Below are 17,817 nucleotides of genomic sequence, written 5' to 3' on the forward strand. Positions count from 1 at the left end.
TTATTGGCTTCAACACCTTCTCTACTGTCTTCCCCTGGGCCGGCTCTTTGGCCCCTTGAGTTTGTAGCAAAGGCCAGCTTAGGAGTACCCTAATTAAGTTAATAACATTGTACCTACCTATATAGTTTAAGTTTAAAAAATTTGGCTCTCAAAAGATATTTCAATCGTACTGTTGATAGTTGGCTCTGTTGACTAATGAGTTTGCCGACCACTGCCCTGGGCTATAGCTCTGCTGGACTAAATCCCTGAAAGGCAGACACCTGGAGCTCTTTAGTGCCATCTTAAAGGTCAAAAAGAAGCATTTGGCACACAACATAGTCCAATGAATAACTACTCCCTTCTTCGGAATGAGGGTGGCTGAAGATGAGGGCTTCAAGGGGTCAGAGTAAAAACAAAAAAACAAAAAACACACCTATAAATATCACGTGGGGTGAACGCCGCGCGGGGGACAGGCCGACTGCCTGGCCCCTGCGGCTCCGGGGAGGCGGCCGCGGGAAGGAGCGCGCAGCCCCGGCCCGAAAGGACAATGGCTTGGAATCCGGCCTCGTGTATCCGGTGGGGCGGTCGGGCGCTCGGCCGGTGAAGCCCGAGGGTGGGGGCTCCGAGCCGGGCCCACCGGAGGAAGGCGCGGCCCCCCGGCTCCCGCCCAGCCGCCACCGCCCCCTCCGCCGTCGCCCCGCCCCGGAAGTGACTTGCGGCCCGTCCGGAACCTCCGGCCGGCGGCTGCAGCGTCACCAGCCGAGCCGGTGCGGGCCGAGCAGAGCGGCCGCTGCCGCCGCCAACGAACCGGGAGCGCGCGGGGCCAGCAGCGCGCCGGCCGGGGGAGGGGGCCCAGCGGTCGGGCCGAGGGCGACGGGCCGCCGGCGGCCGCAGGGCGACGACGCCGCGGAGGAGGCGGAGCCCGGAGAGGGGTGGGGGCTCGGGAGGGCGCGGGGGGGAGGGAGCGGGCGGGTGTCCCCCGGCTCATGGAGCCGGCGGAGCGGGCGGGCGGCGGGGACCCCCCGGAGCCGGGCGGGCGTCCCGGGCCGGGCCCGCGGTCATTCGTCCCGCAGAAGGAGATCGTCTACAACAAGCTGCTGCCCTACGCCGAGCGCCTGGACGCCGAGTCCGACCTGCAGCTGGCCCAGATCAAAAGCAACCTGGGCCGGGCCGTGCAGCTCCAAGAGCTGTGGCCCGGGGGCCTCTTCTGGACCAGGAAACTCTCCACGTAAGTGCGACGGGCCTGCGGGGTGGGCTCGGGGCTGAGGCTCGGGGAGGGCGTCCGCGGGCGGGGGCGGCTCTTTGTCCGCTCCCGATGGCTGGACCAGCTCTGCGGTGCTCGAGCGGGGGTCCCCCGGCAATCGCCACAGCAGCTCGGGAAAGCACTCAGCCCTCCTTCCTCCCTGCCACTTTCCTACGGGACGTCCCCGGTTCTCACCAGCCCTCCTCGTCCTCCCTGGCTGCTTTCCCCCAAGGGTTCGGATTGTTGTCTTCCGACCTGCGGGGTCCCCGGGGAAAGAGATCAGCGGTTCCCCCAAGGGTGTTCCTCGGACTTGTGCTCCTGTGCGCAGGGGTGCAAGGAGGACTCGTCCTTGGGGGAGCAACTCTTGACTTCTAGTTCCTCCGGTTCTTTCTTCCCCCATGATCGCCGCCGCTTCCTAGCTCTCCATTCGCGTCTAGTAACTTTCTGAATGGGAAGGAAACCGAAGGGAACTTCTAGTTCTACTTTTTGGGGGGCCTGCTCAATCTTTGTGGGTTTGATGGAAAAGACTGGTTTAAAATCAGCCCTCTTCGCACACTTGGGCTGTATCCTAGACGTTAATGTCGAGAAGGGTGAGTCTTAGGACTTGGGGGAAGTGTCTATTGCTCCTGTTCGGAAATGTACGGTACTGAGGAAGATAGATGGAGGAGAGAGCTGTCAGGTTGTCCTGAAGTTACTACGATCGGGCGGGTGTTAATTTTGAGTCGCTGAGATGAATGTAGATTGCCGAAATCAGTTTCAGGAGTCCTATCCTTTTGTTACTTTTATTTATTTATTTTTGGCATAACCTGGCTGCGAACTAGAGTGCAACCGAAATTAGGGGGAAACGGGTAAAATACAGTTGCTCGAGGCAGGTTAGAGACTTTATTTGCTAGATGGACATCTTTACTGTGTTAGAAAAACTTTTTAAAGGATTTTGCTGTATCTTGTTTAGTTAACTGGACACGAAATCTGGTAACCATTGCATGTTCATGCATTGGAGGTATGAATGGTTGAACACATAAGACGTCACTTATCCACTGTTTATCCAAATCTGCTGAGTGAACTGGGTAATGACTCAGGGTTTTGTAATGAAATAGTTTTTAAATTTCCTCCCAGGACTATGACTATTATTAGGGAGTCTGACAAATTTCTCCCATCCGCTTCAGGTGTTAGTGGTGGGAGTGATTACCTTTTTAATTAAAAAGCAACAAAAAAACCACTTAAGTTGCTCTTTTCAAAGAGTGACCATAAAATGTCAAGGTTAACAGCTCTCCTTTTGCTTAGAGAGTCAAATTTATGGTGTTCAGATCCATAGGAGACTTGGGGGGGGGGGGTATCAGGGGGAACCCAACGGGGAGAAGAACCACTTTAAGTCAAAATAGAAGAATGCTTTATAAACTACTAGAATTAATAGGATTTTTCAAGTGCGCCTCCTAGCTGTTTGTTACTCAGGCACAGTAAAAATCGTTACTCTGTCAGTTCCAGTAATTCCCCACTTTAATCACTTGGATTAGATTTGCCAGAAAAGAACCATTTTGGGGGACACAAACAACTCCTTTTAAATGCACAATATATAAATATACCAATGTGTGAATGCATGTCTAATTTGGATTTCTGAATCTAGAACCTATACACGCATAGTGAAACATTGTTTTCTGACATTTACTGTTACTAAACTTGGCAAATTATCACCTAAGGTTTTATTATTTTTGGCTTATTTAGGTATAAGTAGCTTTTGCCTAGGAAAGGCTAGAACTACATTGGACACCGTCCTTGGTGTTTAGGGCAAGATTGAAGTTATATGGCTTAATAACCTATGAACCTGAAACCATTTATATCTAAATTACCAGTAAGAAATGCTATCAGAATTTTATTTTGGGACAGTGGTTAAATGCTGAAAACTGATTCTTGGGATTGCACTATGAGACATTTTGAACTTGGTGGGACATGTTGTGATCTTGGGTGAATTTTTTTTTCTCCTAAGTCATGTTAAGGTGACCTGTTTATATCTGTGCTTGTTTATTAAGCCTTGTATGTGTTGCACAAGTTTACATCTAAATGATGCCAGAACATGTGATGATAGCTGAGTAGTGATCATATTTAGTACTTTGTAGAAGAGTGGAAAGTAGTAATGAAAATAAAATCTTATTTCTCCCACTAGCTCTCTGTGACTGTGCAAAGTTACTTTAATCATGTGTTTCAGTATTCTTGGAAGAGAAGTGGGGGTTTGGATTAAATAATTCCTGAGAAACAGTGCTCTGTAATTTTATGATATTTTTTATCTGAAGGGAACTTCTAGGTTCTACTTTTTTGGGGCCTGCTCAATCTTTCTGGATTTGATTGAAAAGATTGGTTTAAAATCTTGTTAAAGATTTATCCTGTAGAGCTTCAAATAAGCCAGTGTGTATCTTTCTACAAGGACAGTGAGCAGTTTGTAGAGTATCAAGTACATTCCTAAAGAAGACCTGAATGTAAATGCTGTTCAAAGGCACTGGGAGTGGGTCCCCGACCAGAAGTGTACACCCCTAATCTAGCCATCACAGACCTGGGTGGGGTAGAGTTCTGGTTTGAGAGGCACTCACGCTCTCCTTTTTTTACTTTTTACCTCATTTTAGTAGTTGTCATAATTCTGTTTCAGTCCATTTCAAGACTTCTGGGTCTGTTTAGCATCTCTGGAGAAAGCTTGCTTCTGTGTATTTAAAAAATTGGTCCTGTAATATGACACAACTTCCTGCATACAGGTTAAAGTATCAGAACCTGTTCAAGAGAGATCATGTGGCATAACATATCACAGGACCATTTTCTAAGAAGTGAGGAAACAAGAGAGGCACAAACTACTTTGGTGGTCTTTGGAGAACGATAGTAAAGATAGCTCATGGACACTGAGTGAAAGGTATTGGTGATTCCTGGTATGGCCAATGTAGAGAATGGAATTGAAGAAAGGTAATCCTGAAACTTGCTTTTTTCTCCCCTTGCCCTTCTGGACCTTTCATGAGAAGCACTGAGGTCTAGTCCTAAGACTGTACCTGGCTTTGACACCAACATTATCATCTCAGTCTTTGCCTAACCTCTCTTAGCTTTAGAGTCTTCTTTTGGAAAATGGGAGTTTAGACTACTAGTGGTGTTTCACACTTAAAATTTAGCAGAGGTCTTAAGCAAAATCTTAAGCACAGAATTGGATTCCTCCGGCCAAATAAGACTACACTGATTTTTTTCTTTGTAACACTTCATTGAACCCCTGATGTCTACTTAGGGCACCAAAACATACTGTTTAAAAAGGAAAAAAAAAAAAAAAAATCACTGGACTAGTTTCTAAGGGCCTTTCCAGCTAGCTCTCTTGTTACTTTCAATTGGCCTGAAGGAAGGGCAAAAGGAGGAACAATTAGTGAATGGGCTACTATTTCCTACAGGCTTACTCCATTCATGATTGGTTCTTTCTTTCACAGAATTTTTATTTTAGTGAAGTGGGCTTGGTGTATTATGAAGCAAATTTAGATGTCTTGTTTGTTATAATAAAATGTTATGTTCTTTGCTGTTTTACAATGAAATTACTGTGTTATACTGAGGAATCATTTCATTTGTTAATGAAACTGTAGCTCCCTTGTTTTATTATTAATAACAGTCTGTAGTCTTCCTCCTGGGCAGGAATTGGATTATCCCATTTGAAACCACATAATGTATTACATTTAGTCAAGATATGAGTTATCAAATAAACTGACTGACTCTTGTGGAAAGTAATAATGTGAACACTGGAGTGCCCAAGTTCATACTATCTCTGTTGGGGAAGAAAGTAGAAATGCTATCCACTGAATCTCAGTTGCCTAGTAACATGATGTACTGAATAGGGTATCTAATGTTTGAGTATTGAAATTACAATAAATACACACGCTTTTTTGTTGTATAAGAACCTTGAAATCTTGACAGATTACCATATTCGTCAGGGAGAAACAGTTGGAGAAAGTAGTAGAAAAGATTTGTTTTTATTAAATGACCACACTCAAAATGGGAACCAAAATTTCTTTGTAGTGAGAAAGTTGTTTTTCTGAAGAAAAGAACAAAATAAGTGAATTAAGTGATTTTGGGGACATGAATTTTTCTGATAAAGTTGTCTAATAGCACACACAATAAGTTGTCTTTCACATTAGATTTTTTAAAAATTAACACTTTATTTTTAATTTTTTTTAAATGCTCACTCGAGGGTATTTTTCCATTGGTTTTTAGAAAGTGGGAGAGTGAGAGACGTTGAGAGAGAAAAATATCTATGTGAGAGAGATGCATCAATTGGTTGATATACCCCCTATTCCTACACATGCACACATTTGATTTTTCATAAGTGTCATACTTGGGGCCCTTCCCTTTTTCCAGGGACCGCTCTTAATCATTCTTTCAAAACACCTTATTAGCTTTCACTAGTTAACTGTCTGTTTCTGCCAGAATCTCATTTGTCAATATATATGATTTGAACAGCTTTCTAATATTCTTTTTGTTTTTTGCTTAGACATTTTTTTCTGTTATGGAAACTGGCAAGCATACACAAAGGAAGACAATAAAATGAACTCTATGAACCCATCATTATCAAAGTTAAAAAAATTCAGCAATAATCCATTGCCACTTTGATTAACCTCATGAAGTTATTTTTTTTGCAAAATTTGTGATTTTACTTCTAAGTTTTCATTTGTGTTTTGTCTAAGGTTGACTACAGACAGACTTCATGGACAGTTTTAAAAATAGCTTACTAATGAACATTTTTATATTATGACATTCATTCCCTTCCCCCCCTTTAATTTTGGAGCTATAGAATAAATTCTGGGGTAACAAGGACTCCCTTGAATTATCTTCACTTTAAAAACATAAGACACTGATGTTGATAGGGTTAATAGATAGTTGGATACAAAGTTGTAGTCAGGAGTCTTTGAACAGATTATTTTCTGAGTGCCTTGTGTGGATGGCACTTTTTGGCTGTCAGTGAAAGACTTCTGCCCTCAGGGAGTTCCAGTGTGCTCTTGCTCTTAGTCACATTTTTGTTTATTTGGGACAGACTAGTTAAGGTGTGTAACTCCATCAAGAAATTTGGGAAAATATGAATTTTAAAGTTAATTGCTTTAAAAAAATTTCTCATTCTGACCAGTGTATTTTAACACAGTACATTGAGAAAAGGAAGTTAGTAAAAAAAAAAAAAAAAAAATTAGTACAGCATTACCATAGTTCTGAGATCTGAATATATTTAAAACATTAAAAAAAAAACATTTAAAAAACATTTTTAAAAACATTTGTTTTTGCAGTGTTGTAAATAAGTTTTTTTGAACTGCGTGTTCATAATTGAAGTGAAATGATGGCAGATTCTTGTTTTTTAAAGGATGCTTATTTATTAGTAAACAAGTGCACAACTTGTAAACCTATCCTCATTGTGGAATCTAGATGTTAACTTTCTAGTAAGCAGACTTATTTCTGGTGAATCTTCCTCTCCCAATACAAAATCCAAATCTATTTCCCTCTAATCTTTGCAGAAAATTAGATCAAATATCTCATTCTTACTGTGTAAACAGCTAGCCGAGAACAGGTAATAAAAGCAACAGTGAGCAAACAACAGAAAACCTTTACATTTACAGAGATCACGACTGGAATGTTAAAAGCAGCACATACTATAAATATTCTCATTTGGAATCTTGAGGTTGGTTACTTCCATATTTGGCCTCTGCTCAGCATTTCTTTCCTTTTAGTGCACTCGCTCTTGATCCCTTGTTCCTGCTTTTCTATTCTTCATGTACACATCTTCCCTCTGCTGTGCGCTTTCTTCAGATCAGCATCTTCCGTCCGTATTTACCGCCTTTCCTCTACTTCTAGCATTTAGTGCAGTGGCATATACAATCATAGGTCCTCAGTAATATTAGAATTAACTCTTTTTTGTTTGAAAACTAAAAGCATTTAATACTGGGTTCAAAAGAAAGTATATTTTTAACCAAAGAAGTGGAGAAGCATTTTGGTTATGGAAGAAATTGTGTTTCATAACCAACCCAAAGTTAATTAGACAAGAAAGCCGATTATATTGGTTGTATCAGCAAGTTTGACTGAGATCTCACTGTATGATTAAATATTTATTATTAAAAATGTAGTTAGATGAACTATAGAATTTTTGTAGCCGTCATCACCTGTTTCATAATACCTAGACCCCAAATTTTAGAGTTTAAAAACATAATAAAGGCTTTTCTCCTTAAAAAAAAATTTTTAAGCCCTGGTTGGTTTGACACAGTGGATAGAGTGTTTAGCCCATGGACTGAAGGATCCTGGGTTTGATTTCGGTCAAGGGCAGGTTCCTCAGAACACCCACTTCTGCCTCTCAAGCTCAGTGAGACTCATCCTCTGCTTGGGGCTTTGCTCAAGTCGGGAGTTTTCAAATTACATTGAATGGTACTTTTAAATATTAAAATGGAACGTCATCTTATCATTAAAACTCACTGGAAAGGTTCTATAATGTGCCCAAAATTTCTTTTTCAAGGACAACAAAGGAAAAATCCCTGTGATGGCAAATGTTCCTAAATTTGTTGTATGAATGAGTTATACTTGTCATAGTTGTTCAATGAAATGTTTACTATAATAACAAAAAGAAAATAGTAATGCAAGGCTAGAACCATGTATCAGATATATATTAAAAAACAAAAAATTGTTTATTAATTTTAGAGAGAGCAAGGAAAGGAGAGAGATAGAGAGAGAAATATCGATTTGTTGTTCACTTATTTATGCATTCATTGTTTGCTTCTCGTATGTGCCCTGACCTGGGATCAAACCCCCTACAGCTTTGGTGTATGGAGATGACACTCTAACCAACTGAGCTACCAGCCAGGGCAAGGCCTTTTCTCTTGCTAAGAACACTATTGCAGCTATGAAATGGGTTTGAGAATAGTAATGTACTTTAAATAAGTTGGAGATTGCTTAAGAATTGTTAAAAATGCTTTGTAATCTAATGGTATACAGTCTAAATGGAATGTGTTGGTAATATTTGAGCTGTTCATTTCATTGTCTGACAATTTCTTTTTTAAGCGAAGGATTAAGTCGTTTTTAAGAGCTAGACATTTTATGAAGGCAGCGTTTTGCATATGAGTGTTTATATTTTGGGCAGATTCCCGAAAAGTTTAGTTGGGACAGCTTGTGTTCTGAGGGAAGGTAGGTAACTTCCTAGAGATCCCAATAAATAAAATGTTGTCAAGTTTCTGTCAATATACCAAACAGAGGCCCCCATTATGTGTATGGCAGGAGAAAAATTACCATTTAACAAATCCAAGAATGATTTAGAAATGTAATCTTTTTAAAAATTCATAATTTAACAAATATCTTAAGACTTTTCACATTGTGGTTTGTTTGTTTTTTCTTGTGGGGGGTCTCACTGTTGTTTTTTAATCTCTGTTCATTTGTGAGTGTGTTTAATAGAGAATTTTTCAAATTGTGGATTATGACCAGAGGGTGTGTGTGTGTGTGTGTGTGTGTGTGTGTGTGTGTATAATTTAGTAGGTCTTGACCCAGTTGTTGTATTCTTGGGGAGGTTTTATTTGTTGGTTGGTGAACTGAATTAGAATTATTAGACTGAATTTGGAAGTAATAAGGGGGAATGTTTATGACTCTGTTTCGTGTGTGTGTGTGTGTGTGTGTGTGTGTGTGTGTGTGTGTGTTTATTACTGTGGGTTGTGGCCAAACAGTATGAAAGCTCCTGATTTTACAGGTTTCTTTCTTTAGTTTAGATCATATCACCACACCCATTTATCTATAATAATGAAAGCGTAATATGCTAATTAGACTGGATGTCCTTCTGGACGAAGCCACGGTGGCAGGGGCCGAGCCTCTTGCATGAACTTAGTTCATTGGGCCTCAAGTTAAGCTATAAAGATATAAGGGATGAAAATGAAAAGTTGCAACAGTTTAAAAATATTAGTAACCTGAGGTATCTTACAAAATGTCAGTATTATAGACACTACCTGCCGTATGTTGAGGGCTCAAAATGTACTAGCACTGTGCTAAGGGTTTACATTCATTATTTCATTTCATTTTCACAAACAACCCTATGAACTGTAAGTATGTTTATTCTCCCAGTTTTACCCCTGAAGAAGTGAGACTTAAGCAAGGTTATGTAACAATAGATTTGCCTGATGACCACAGGACTCTTGCTCTTAACCACATGGTCAGAGGAAGGAAAATTCCTGGGCTGCCAGCAGTCAGACATCCATCTCACAGTCCAGGGCTCTCACAGTCCTGGACCCCTCACTCCTTACCTCCCACCACCGCCGCTGCACTCACCAGTCATCAGCCTGGCTTCTGGCTGAACCAGGGGGCAGCTCCTGCATTGAGCATCTGCCCCCTGGTGGTCAGTGCACGTCATAGCGACGGTCGTTCTGCTGTTCGATCAATTTGCATATTAGCCTTTTATTATATAGGATTGCTTGTTGCCAATGCCTGACTTTTAAATGACACTCAGTAAAGCATTTTAAGAAATGGATGCCCACTTAAAGAAATGCATGACTCCAGGGAGAACCAACTGGGGAGAAATGAATAGACACATTATTATTAGATGTTAGTAGTGAATGACCATTACTCTAAAATTGTCATGTCAATTTGAGTGTCAGGAAATTCAGTATGCTGAAACTCCAAGTGAGCATTGTTCAAGCTGAGGAGGATGGGGATACAGAGAAATGTACACCTCAGACCTCCTTGCCCATATGCAGCCTCCCATTAGAAATACTGTACTTGATAAAGATGAGAGGCCTGTTTTCTACTGTGTTTTGGAAACCTACTTTTAATGTTTTAAAGGCAATTTGCTCAGTTTGGTCAAATATTTATTGTTAGTTTGAAAGTGCTTTTTTCTTTTTTCCTTTTTAAAAATAGAATTAGCTCTGGTGAGCTGTTTGTATACTTGCATATTCAATCTGTTGAAAAAAAAAATGTTTCTCAAAATGTCTACCTTGTTTCGTTTCTGGTTAGAGCTGAGGGTTAAATAGATGTTGTAGAGGGGTGGTCCGTGCCACCAAATATCTTTCAGTCATCTAAAGAAATACAGTAATGTGTACATAAACAACTATGGTATGAGAGAATATGAAAAATACTCAGTTTGGTACAAGCTATTAAGGGACAGAGGACAGAGGTAGCACCTTAGTTTGGGAATGAAGGAAGACTTCATGAAGGAGGGAGTCTTAAAGGATACATCGATTTCGAAGGATATGAACAAATAATTATATATTAAGCAAACATCTTAAGATTTATTTTGCATATAACTAGTTAAAGAAATATAAATTGTAACAGATTGTATTAATATTACATTTTTAATGACTTAAGTAGATTTTTTAAAGCATGTATTATGCTCTAGTTAATCTGCTAAGTGGTGAGACATCTGGAAAGCTTATAAAAAGCAATTGGTGAGGAGAAGGGAGTCCTAATACATGGTGACAGAAGATTTGACTTTGAGTGGTGGGCACATGGTGCAATATACAGATCTTGTAACAGAAATCCTCACCTGAAACCTACTACTAGATGTTCATGTTGAACAATGTCACCTCAGTAAATTTAATTAAAAAAAAAAACCTGGGACCTGGAGCCCCTCCTCCCCATTCTAGAACAATTAAATGAGAATGTTTTTCATGTATGTTAATCAGTTGTCCATCACCATAGCTTTGTGAGGACACCCAGGTTTTATGTATACACTTAGGAGGTTAAATGACTTGCCCAGGAGACTAACAGAGCAGTTTGAATTCTCAGTCATCTTGTAGAACTGTGCTCTTCCTGCTTCTTGGCTACTATGTTGAAGTCAATAAATCTGTCTATCTAAAGTTTATTATAATGTTGAGAGTTGCAAAGCAAGCTAGAATGGAAACGTAAGACATCCTCCATTTAGATAGCAACTAACTTGCCTTTGTTTCATACCAGCAGTCACTTGGAATTAATATTCTTTATTGTTTTTTTGTTTGTGATAGTATATCCCCTTTCTTGATCCTCTGCCTGACCTCTTTGGAGGGGAGATGGAGGAATAAGAAACATTCTCTTGTTTGTATCACGTTGCCACAGAAGTACCCTGTTCTTGCTCTGTTCCTCTGCCTGGAGATGTCTCTTGAGCCTCTTTCCCCAAATCCTTAAGTTATCTTGGCCTGGGGTTGCCTATTCAGAGTGATGACAGCTTTCTAATCTTTTTTCAGTTCAGTGATCACTATATTTGGTGAAACTTTGGCTTTGAAAGACTCAGAACTCTAATACTTCATTTGTCCCCTTATTTCTATATATTTCGTTTGCCAAGTATGTGTCTCCTCACATCTGACTTGTGAGTTCTTGGCCTAAAGGAACTATTTGAGTCATAACTGTCATCCTGTACCTGTCATTTGCTCTAGAAATGCTGTTTGAAAAGAAGAGAGGTGGGTTTATGAGAAAACTCTTCATTTTTTTAAAAATATTTTTTTCTTGATTTCAGAGAGGAAGGGAGAGGGAGAGAGAAAGATAGAAACATCAGTGACGAGAGAGAATCATTGATCGGCTGCTTCCTGCATGCTCCCTACTGGGGATCGAGCCCACAACCCTGGCATGTGCCCTTGACCTGAATCGAACCTGGGACCCTTCAGTCCTTAGGCTGATGCTCTATCCACTGAGCCAAACCAGCCAGGGCAGAAAACTCTTCATTTTAACATTCACTTACTGTTTCTAGCTGTGAGAAGCTGTTATATGCATTTTCAATATTATATGTAATGATGTAGGACTTAGTCAAAGTAATTAATTCCCGATCCTCTAGTTTTCTCTGCTAATTTTGCCCTTTTTTTATTTTTTATTTTTCTATTTGGTGACACCTTAGGAACAGAAAGAAAAGACTGGAACTGACATAGCTACAGCAAAAATGTGTGATGTTTATTTTGGTAGAAGGAAGAGTTGAAGTTACTGTCTGAAATTAAAATGTAAAGTTCAGGGATTTCACTGGTCATGGTAGTTTTCCTTTCTGTGAAATATTTGTCATTTAGCCTTAACTGTCAGGTATTAAGACATTAAAAACAATCCTTATCTCACCATTTATTCAAATATTTTACATATCAGTCTTTTATTTTTATTTTTTTTAATATTTTTTTTTTATTGATTTCAGAGAGGGAGGGAGAGATAGAAACATCAATGATGAGAGAGAATCATTGATCGGCTGCCTTCTGCACTCCCCACAATGGGATCAAGCCCACACCTGGGCATGTGCCCTTGACTGGAATCGAACCCGGGACCCTTCAGTCCATAGGCTGACACTCTATCCACTGAGTCAAACCAGCTAGGGCAATTTTATTGTTTTAAAAAATGTAATTCCTGCACTTTTCCTTTTTTAAACAATGTGCTTTTTTAAATTTATTGATTTTTTTTTTTTTTTAAATAGAGAAAAGAAGGGAGAGGAAGGGAAAGAGTAAGGGGGTGGGGGGACAGGGAGAGAGAGAGAAACATCGCTTTGTTGATCCACTTATTTATGCGTTCATTGGTTGCTTCTGGCGTGTGCCCTGACTGGAGATTGAACCCACAACCTTGGCATATCAGGGCTGATACTCTAACCGACTGAACTACCTGGCCAGGGCTCCTATACATTTCTTTTAGAGAAACTTCTAATTTTTTTTTTTGTTGTTGTTGGTGTTAAGAATGAATGGAACAATATTCCTTCAACCACCACTATTTTTTTCTGGTACCTTACAGGAAGGTTGTTGCTTTTAAAAAAAACACTAGATTTTCTTATGTAGTCTAAAACTGTTTTTAGGTGGTTGTTTTGGATGTTTTAGGTATGTATAGTCGTAGCATTAACACCATTCTATTCTATCTTTTGTTACCTAGTTTACTCTTCAATCTAAATTCAGAATGATGCTAACTAATAACAGTAAGGATAGTCATTATTGTTGTGAACCTGATTTTAAAGGAAGTGCCTCTTGGAGGGGGGAATGCCTTAAGTCTGGAGATTGGCTGTTTAATCAGATTCATATGCATGTTTTTAAATTTTGTTTAATATTTAATATTTTCTAACTAGTGTTCTGGTGCACAAAATTCGTGCATGGAGGATGGGGGGTGTTCCTCAGCTCAGCCTGCACCCTCTCCAATCTGGGACCCCTTGAAGGATGTCCTACTGCTGGTTTAGAGGGATCAGGCCTAAACCAGCAGTCGGACATCCCTCTCACAATCCGGGACTGCTGGCTCCAGCCACTCACCTGCCTGCCTGCCTGCCTGCCTGCCTGCCTGCCTGCCTGATTGCCCCTAACCACTCTGCCTGCTGGCCTGCTCGCCCCCAACTGCCCCCTGCCGCCGGCCTGCTCACCCCCAAATGCCCCCCTGCCAGCCAGATCACTCCCAACTGCCCCCCGTGCCAGCCTGCTCACCCCCAACTGCCCCCCCTGCTGGCCTGCTCACTCCAAACTGCCCCCGGCCCTTGCTGTCCTGATCACCTCCAACTGACCCCCACTGACGGCCTGCTCACCCCCAACTGGCCTCCCTGCTGGTCTGCTTACCCCCAACGGCCCCTGCTGTCCCATCCTGGCCTGATCACCCCCCTGGCGACCTAAGGTCCCAGCCCCTCCTTTTTTTGTTTTTCTTTTTTTTCAGCACCTCTTTGAGCGGAGGCCAGGGCCAGCTGGAAGCAAGTATCTAGATCAGGGGTGGGCAAACTTTTTGACTCGAGGGCCACAATGGGTTCTTAAACTGGACCGGAGGGCCGGAACAAAAGCATGGATGGAGTGTTTGTGTGAACTAATATAAATTCTAAGTAAAGGAGTGGAGGGGAGAGCAAGAGAACCCTCCGCTCTTTCGGCTCCGCGGGCTGGATAGAACAGCCGAACGGGCCGGAGTTTGCCCACGGCTGATCTAGGATTTATTTATCTTCTATAATTGACTTTGTAGCCTTTTTTTTTTTTTTGAATATTTTTTTTTATTAATTTTGACAGAGCGGAAGGGAGAGGGATAGAGAGTCAGAAACATCGATGAGAGAGAAACATGGATCGGCTGCCTCCTGCAAGTCCCCTACTGGGGATGTGCCCGCAGCCAAGGTACATGCCCTTGACCGGAATCGAACCTGGGACCCTTCAGTCCGCAGGCCGGTGCTCTATCCACTGAGCCAAACCGGTCAGGACTGACTTTGTAGCCTTGAGCGGAGGCCAGGGTCAGCCAGGGTGGGAAGCTTGGCTTCCTCCATTGCTGGGGCAACTCTAGCCTCCTGCTTGCTCCAGCTCTGTGGCTGTCTGCCATCTTGGTTGGGTTAATTTGCATACTCGCTCCTGATTGGCTGGTGGGCATGGCTTGTGGGTGTAGTGGAGTGATGGTTAATTTGCATGTTTCTCTTTTATTAGTGTAGATTTTATTATAATCAGACTTTTTGGCTATAATAATGTTCACATGTTAGAATTGACGTTTTTCTTTGTTGACTAATTTATGATCAGGTGTTCACAGAAGATTGAAAAGAAGGCATAGTTTTGTAAGCTTAAATTTTCATTTGTGTGTTTTAAAGTGAGTTTTTTTTAATGATTACCTTCAGTCCAAGTCAGATTGAAATATTAGACACAGTAATTGATTTTGTTGCTGTTATTCAGCACATACTTTCATCAGGAGATACATAGCCCTACTTCTCTCTTTCTGTGAGTTAGTAGCCATCCTATATGCATTAAAGATTGCAAAATGGTGATAACATTCATCCTAATTAGTTTGAGCTTATCCTGAGGTACAATTCCTATATGAGAGGCAGGATAGGTGCTCTAGTGGTTTTCTTTCTTTATCAGTATTTAAGATGATCATGTCTTGGTTACCTAGCATTCTTCAAAAGTGAGATTTGTGGGGTATTCTTTTGTTTGTATTTATAGTTTTTAGTATCATTATGAATTTAATGGATTTAAACATCCATTGCAATTAATTGTGGTTCACATTCTAGTGCAGGGGTGGGCAAACTTTTTGACTCGAGGGCCACAATGGGTTCTTAAACTGGACCAGAGGGCCGAACAAAAGCATGGATGGAGTGTTTGTGTAAACTAATATAAATTCAAAGTAAAGGAGCAGAGGGGAGAGCAAGAGAACCGTATAGAACAGCGGGATCCGGCCCGCGGGCCGTAGTTTGCCCAAGGCTGTTGTGTCATTTTTGCTAGTGAGAACCACATAACTTGACTCCTTTGCTGTTTTAAGTAGGATTTTAGCAGTCTTTGATAAGGGATATTTTTGTTAAGATATATGAATGCATTATAGTCTAAAAGCATAAACTACAATTTAACAAACCATTCTCTTATTGGACTGTTTAGATTTTTCAGGAAATTTTTATTATTACAAATGTGCAGTGAAAACTTTGGTATTTTGACTTTGATATCCTAAATTTTTACTTAGGGTCTGTTGTTAGATAGGTGGATCTTTAAAAAAAAAAAAAATCCATAAATACTTTTAAATGCTTTCAGTTAAAATATTTGAATTCTGGTGTGTGTTTTTTTGTTTGTTTTGAGGAAATAACACTTAATCATTTTTTTCTTTACAAATACTCAGAAAATCATGCAAGGCTACAGCATTGCATGCAATTCCAGGCCACAAATCTGCACACTCATTTGCAACTGGTCCTGTGAGGGCAGAACCTTTCATATCGCTTTTATTGTTTACTCTGACCCCCTTATTTTCAGAATAAAGAAACTCGGCCATCTTTTCTCTGGGGTGACTTTTTTTGTTGGATTACTACCCCTGGATATACTACATTCTTTCTGGCTTTGTAAATTTTCAAGTTAAAATTCCATTTTTTTGTCTTTTGAATGGAACTACCCCAAATAAAACATTTACTTAAGATTAAATATCATTGCCAATTGTCTTGCATGTTTTATAATTACAAATAGTCTTAATGTCCCTCTGAAATGATGCTAATTTTACTTTATTGATGGATATAGATGGATTAGAAATCTAGTGAGTGCCTTGAGTAAAATTAACTGGTGAATGACAAAGCTTGTATTGAAAAGCAATATTTTTAGCCTCTAGCCAAACTAATTCTTACAATCGTGTTGTATAATTTTATATTTTACTTTAAACTTCCTTGTAATGTGCAGTAAACTATCCAGATGTAGAATAGAAAAGACATTGACAGTATTGTAGATTTTCTTAAATACTGTCCCTGGGATTCCACAGTCTGTCTTTATATAAGATTAAAAATTAAAATGCTTAAGCCCTCGCTTGTTTGGCTCAGTGGATAAAGTGTTGGCCTGCAGACTAAAGGGTCCCAGGTTCGATTCTGGTCAAGGGTACAAGCCAGGGTTGCCTGCTCGGTCCCCAGTGGGGGGCGTGCAAGAGGCAGCCAATCAATGATTCTCTCATCATTGATATTTCTATCTCTCTCACCCTCTCCCTTTCTCTCTGAAATCATTAAAAAATATTTTAAAAAGAAACATTTAAAAAAATAAAAAATTGAGCCAAGAGTCCCTTAATTATAAAAAAAATTAAAACGGTTCATTAATACACTATAAGGTGGTTAGGAGGAAGCAGTTGAAAAGTGCTTTTGTATTATCTTTTACTGTTATTTCCCCCCTCCCCTTTGTGGGAGGATAGTTTAATTAGTCCGTTCAAAAGTTCAGTCATGACTGTTACCAAGGTTTTTAAGTATTTTGAGGCATCTAAGTAATTTTTTGTCCTAAAATATAACATGAAAATTAATTGGAAAAAGGAATGAACCTAAATATACAGAAAACAAACTGTAATAGTTTTTAAAATGAAGATTCTTAGTCTTCATTCTCAGTATTTTGTTTTTAAATTACCTTTTTTTGGAAACAGCTTTTTTTTTTTTTCTTTTCTTAAATCCTCACTCTGGGATATGTCCATTGATTTTTAGAGAGGGAAGAAGGGAGGAAAGAGAGAGAAATATTAATGTGAGACATAAACATCAATTGGTTGCCTCTCATGATTGTCCTGATTGAAGATCAAACCCACAACGTAGGTATATGCCTTGACCAGGAATCGAATGGGTGTGTGTGACATGGGTATATGTCCTGACGCTCCAACAAACAGCCACCTGGCCACGCGAAATGACTTTATTGCATATAATACTCCCAGTATTGTTAAGAAATGTTTTTACTGCTTTTTAGAGAGAGAAAGGGAGAGAGAGAGAGAGAAATAGAAACATCAATGACTTAAATATGTTTTTATTGATTTTTACAGAGAGAGGAAGGGAGAGGGAGAAATAGAAACATGGATGAGAGAGAAACATCAATGGGCTGCCTCCACTTGCACGCCCCCTACTGAGGATCAAGCCTGCAACCTAGGCATGTGCCCAAGTGGGGGAGGAAGGGGCAGAGGCACTTTTTTTGAGGTAACTTATGACTAAAGGCCAGTTAAGACCATGTAACAATAAGAGCAATATTTTTTGTCCCTTTTTTTGTGGTGGGGGGGAAGGGGTTAATTCTCACTGGATGATATTTTCTCAACTACTTTTTAAGAGAGAGTGGAAGGGTTGGGGGGGGGGGGAGAGACAGACAGACATCCATGTGAGAGAGACTTATCATCCATGTGAGAGAGACTTGTGTGTGACTCCTCCCCCCCGCCCCCCACCATGTACACTGACCCAGGGCTGGGGCTCGAACCTGTGTGCCAGGTATGTACCCTTGACTGGGAATCGAACCTGA

At 40.6% G+C, this 17,817-nt stretch overlaps 2 protein-coding genes across 3 annotated transcripts in view; one reads left to right on the forward strand and one right to left on the reverse strand.

Moving 5' to 3' along the window:
- ACYP2 (acylphosphatase 2) overlaps window positions 1-683 on the reverse strand; it is a 179,214-nt gene extending 178,531 nt beyond the window's left edge. The window contains exon 1 of the mRNA XM_080683725.1: window positions 413-683. The gene's annotated coding sequence lies outside the window, so the exon portion shown is untranslated. The remainder of the gene's footprint in view (window positions 1-412) is intronic.
- A 282-nt stretch (window positions 684-965) lies between these two features.
- PSME4 (proteasome activator subunit 4) overlaps window positions 966-17,817 on the forward strand; it is a gene marked incomplete at its 5' end in the record, with an annotated part of 88,906 nt that continues 72,054 nt past the window's right edge. For both annotated transcript variants that reach the window (XM_080684664.1, XM_080684665.1), the window contains one exon: window positions 966-1,207. In XM_080684664.1, coding sequence (XP_080540790.1) covers window positions 966-1,207 — 242 coding nt within the window. The remainder of the gene's footprint in view (window positions 1,208-17,817) is intronic.

Source organism: Plecotus auritus, assembly GCF_963455305.1.
Source record: "Plecotus auritus genome assembly, chromosome: 8".
Taxonomy (NCBI): domain Eukaryota; kingdom Metazoa; phylum Chordata; class Mammalia; order Chiroptera; family Vespertilionidae; genus Plecotus; species Plecotus auritus.